Source organism: Hipposideros armiger, unplaced genomic scaffold (genome assembly GCF_001890085.2).
Source record: "Hipposideros armiger isolate ML-2016 unplaced genomic scaffold, ASM189008v1 scaffold_118, whole genome shotgun sequence".
NCBI lineage: Eukaryota > Metazoa > Chordata > Mammalia > Chiroptera > Hipposideridae > Hipposideros > Hipposideros armiger.
The window spans coordinates 870,408-874,278 of record NW_017731468.1 but is presented as its reverse complement, the minus strand read 5'-3'; the positions used below and the strand labels follow the sequence as shown (position 1 = coordinate 874,278).

At 43.9% G+C, this 3,871-nt stretch overlaps 1 protein-coding gene across 1 annotated transcript in view; it reads right to left on the bottom strand.

Moving 5' to 3' along the window:
• The window catches only part of THADA (THADA armadillo repeat containing), a 323,536-nt gene that overhangs the window by 62,239 nt on the left and 257,426 nt on the right, over nucleotides 1-3,871 (bottom strand). Inside the window, exons 31-32 of the mRNA XM_019647913.1 lie at nucleotides 737-1,116; nucleotides 323-445 (exon numbers count right to left, since the gene is read on the bottom strand). Coding sequence (XP_019503458.1) covers nucleotides 323-445; nucleotides 737-1,116 — 503 coding nt within the window. The remainder of the gene's footprint in view (nucleotides 1-322; nucleotides 446-736; nucleotides 1,117-3,871) is intronic.

The window sequence follows — 3,871 nt, the reverse complement described above, 5'->3', positions numbered from 1 at the left end:
CCCCCCCCCCCCAAATAAAATCAAATATATTTTATATATAGATGGTTTTTGCAGCTAGTCTGAAATCCATGTGAATGTGAGTGCTGGGAATCTCCACCTCATGGCTATACAAACACCTCCAGCAATAATTACTTTTTGGTTATTAATGTGGAACTCTAACATCATTCTATTGCTTGAGCTTAGAACATGCTTGTGCCTAGGCTGAGATTTAGACAGAGATACAGGGCCCAAGTCCTTAGGCCAGGACTGTGCTCAAGTTCATTACATAGCTGACTGATGGGACCACACGTCATACTGAGTTTGCATAAGGAGCGCTGGGGGCAAACCTTTCATTGGAAGCAATATCCATTGTCCAGTTCAAGAACTCCTTTGGGGTTAGATGGATACAGCATTCTGTCTGGGGAAGCCATTCACTGGGGTCCATGCAATGGAGAATTTTCAGTATCTGTGTGAGCCAGATCCATGAAAAAAACAAAGAAACAAAATTCAGGAAAAAGTCTTCAGGAGCTAAATAATAATCACTATTATCATCAAACACTTTGCTTAAGGCCTATCCATGCATAAAGCCAAGCCCAGCATCATTCAAAGAGACTCCTTGCCCTTTGCATGTTCAATCTCCTTCCTGTTGCTCCCGGGGAAGCCAAACCCCATCCTGCCTTCATGATCTTAGCATTCTGGGGGGCTCGCCAAAGAGTGTGGGTGTGGAAGGGGACAGTAGGTACACCAGAGACTTTACCTTGCAGAGGCATTCTGGGTGATTTTCCTTCATAGCCAATATCAAGAATGTCCCTCCCATATTCCACAGCAAGGGGGGCAGTTCCTTGTCTCCTAAGCAAGAGGCTGCTGCTGAAAACCTTTCCAACAGGGCTTCCAGCGTCAGCAAGCGCACTTCAGGGAAGGAAGACTCTAACAGCTGCGAGAAGGAGATGGGACCATCCCTGGTGTGCTCTCCGGCCTGGGCCGCCACGGCCCAGACTGTGGCAATAGCGAGTTTGGTGATGCTCTGGAGGTACTGGGGCAGGCCCGGCACCGTGAAGGTGTAGGGGAATCCCGTTATCAATTCTGATCCTGAGATGATCTTTCTGATTTCTTCCCAGAAGCCAAGATGATCCAGAACTAAAAAGCAAAAAATCAAAGGTAATCACTTTATTTAAAGTTCCACTGAAGCACAGGGAGAGCACAGGGCCCTGGATACACTGAGTGGGACTATCAGATGTCTTTCTTAAGATTTCACACAGATGATATAATAAATGACTTGCCCACTAAGGTTCCGATTTCTGATGCAAAAGCAATTTCTATTTAAGTAATCTATAGTTTTGCCCTTACGGGGACAAGACACATTCCTATTATATGTGCTCCTGGCACCCCTCCCCAACATTCAGTAAATACGAACTCAGTGACCTCTTGAATCACGAAGCCTCAAAGTTGAGCAGGATAAACAACATCTAGTCCAAATTTCCTTTAGGGGCGTAGATCCCCTCTATAGCACCTCTTCGCAGAGGGTCTTGGTTGAGCCCTACAGTGACTTGGAGCTCACATGACAGGCTATTCCACTGTTAGTAGATCTATTGGCCTAATTCTGCATTTTGAGGTTCCCAATGAGCCCTTTAGGCATTTGAATACAGTTATTATGCCCCCTCTGTCTTCTGCAGATGAAACACCCCTATTTCCTTCAACTGTTCCCCATATGATTGGGTTCACCTTCTCCCACTCCTTCCTTTGGACATGCTTCACCTTCTTTTAAGGTGTGGCCTCATAAAATGAAACACGACCCTTCTGTGTGGTCTGACCATCAGGCCTATTACTTTCCCTGTTCTGATAGCAGGTTATTGGAGTTGCATCACACGGCTGACTCATATGAGAAGCATAAAGTCAACTGAAACCACAGCCTTTTTTTTTTTATTCCGCACAGTCTACTGATGGTGGTGAGTCATCTACTCCCAGCTTGTACTCGGTACTTAGATCTNAATTCCCCAATAAAAAAATCTTTAAAAAAATAAATAATAAATAAATAAAAATAAAGTGTATATACAATTCAGTGGTTTTTAGTATATTTACACATATGTGTAACCATCACCACAATCAATTTTAGAATATTTTCATCACCAAAAAGAGAAACCTTTATACTCTAATTATCATGGCCCATCCTGTCATCTGCCCCCTTCCCTAGCCCTAAACCAGTAATCTATTATCTCTATGAATTTGACATTTCTGGACATTTCACATAAATTCAATTATACAAAATGTGGTCTTTTGTGACTGGCTTCTTTTGCTTAGCATATTTATAAGGTTAATCCATGCTGTAGGATGTATCAGGACTTCATTTCTTTTTATGGCCAAATAATATTCCATTGTATAGATATACAATATCTATAGATAAAAGATGTTTTCTATCTTTTAAATTGTTTTTGTTTTGTTTTTTTTTTTACTTTTTCTAGAAAGGGAATTATCGTTCTAAATGTACTTTATTTCTGCTATCAACTAAGCTTCTATAAATGTTCAAAATGAGGCTCTGGCCCCCCTGATTATCTACGAGCATCTATGGAACGAAACAGATGGGCATCTTAGAACCTTGAGGAAGATCCTGGCTTCCAATGCACAAAGACACCCAGGTCTCCCTGGGAACTCCTTTTATGTGTTTCTCTGCAGTTCTGATAATTTTTCTCTCCCTAGAAAACTCTCAATTTTCATCAAACATCACGTGATTCAAGTACCAAGCAGTGCCATTAAGATGTACATGACAACTGCTTAAAAATGGCTTCAGAAGAGAGTGATATCTTTTGGCAGACTTGTTAGGCTGCTCTGTGGCTACTTTCTTTTTCTTTTTTAAAAAGATTTTATTGGGGAATTGGGGGAGGGCAACAGCACTGGGGAATCGGGGGAAGGGGAACAGATGAGTTGCTGTTGTTTTGTTCTTCAGTCTAGTAGTGGAGGACGTTGCTTTACTGGCCCAAGCTGGCACCATCATTGCGCTCTTCCCGGGTGAGGCAGATCAGTTGCCGGCTTCTGGACGGCAGCTCACACAGGCTGCTGGGCGCTCACGCTGGCCGCTGGCTACACACGGTAGCTTATGGCAGCCCACTGCAGCAGGGGCTGCAGCCTACACCGTCACCGGCAACCCATGGCAGCCCAGCCCCAGGTCGAGCTGCTGTTCACCATCTTAGCTGTGGAGGGCAGTGTCACTGGTCCTCATATGTGGGATCCAAACCGGGGCCCTCTGGCATCCCAAGCCAGTTCTTAGCCAACATGGAGTGGCTGGCCCTGTGGCTACTTTCTTAAACTTGTTTTTTTTCCCTCTGTGCTGTAATATTTTTAAGCAAGCCCTCTCCCTTCCTTCAAACTTCCTTCTCCTTCTCAACACACACAACTAACTTTTTTTGGGCTTTTTGTATCTCCTAGCGACCTAGTGGCTTTGGCCTCCTGACAGGCCCAAGGAAACTGTGTTTCTGCGTAATTCTCACTCGCTGGTTTTCTCTCTGTGGGCTCCAGACTCTCTGCATTTAACAATCTGCTCTGTGAAGTTTTCCTCAGCTTCTCAAACATTCTCTCCTTCCTCTGTATTCCCACAGCCTCCTCCCAACTAGATTTAATGCATGCTCAAACACTCCTTTTCTCTCATTAGACTGTCCCTCCCTCCAGTCTCTATTCATCTCTGTATGCCTGGTGCTGCTTTATTGTAAGGAATCAGGATCTGCAGTGTTCTGCCACTACTATCACAGTGTGGTGTGTAACCAAGACCTTCAGGTAGTTTTACTGCAGCATTGACTGTTTTCTATTTAAAATAATTCTGTGGTGGTGGCACCTTTCTCGTATGCCCCTACGTATGCATGTATTTGCCTTAAGGCTTCTTCCCATGAAGCTTTTTTTTTTT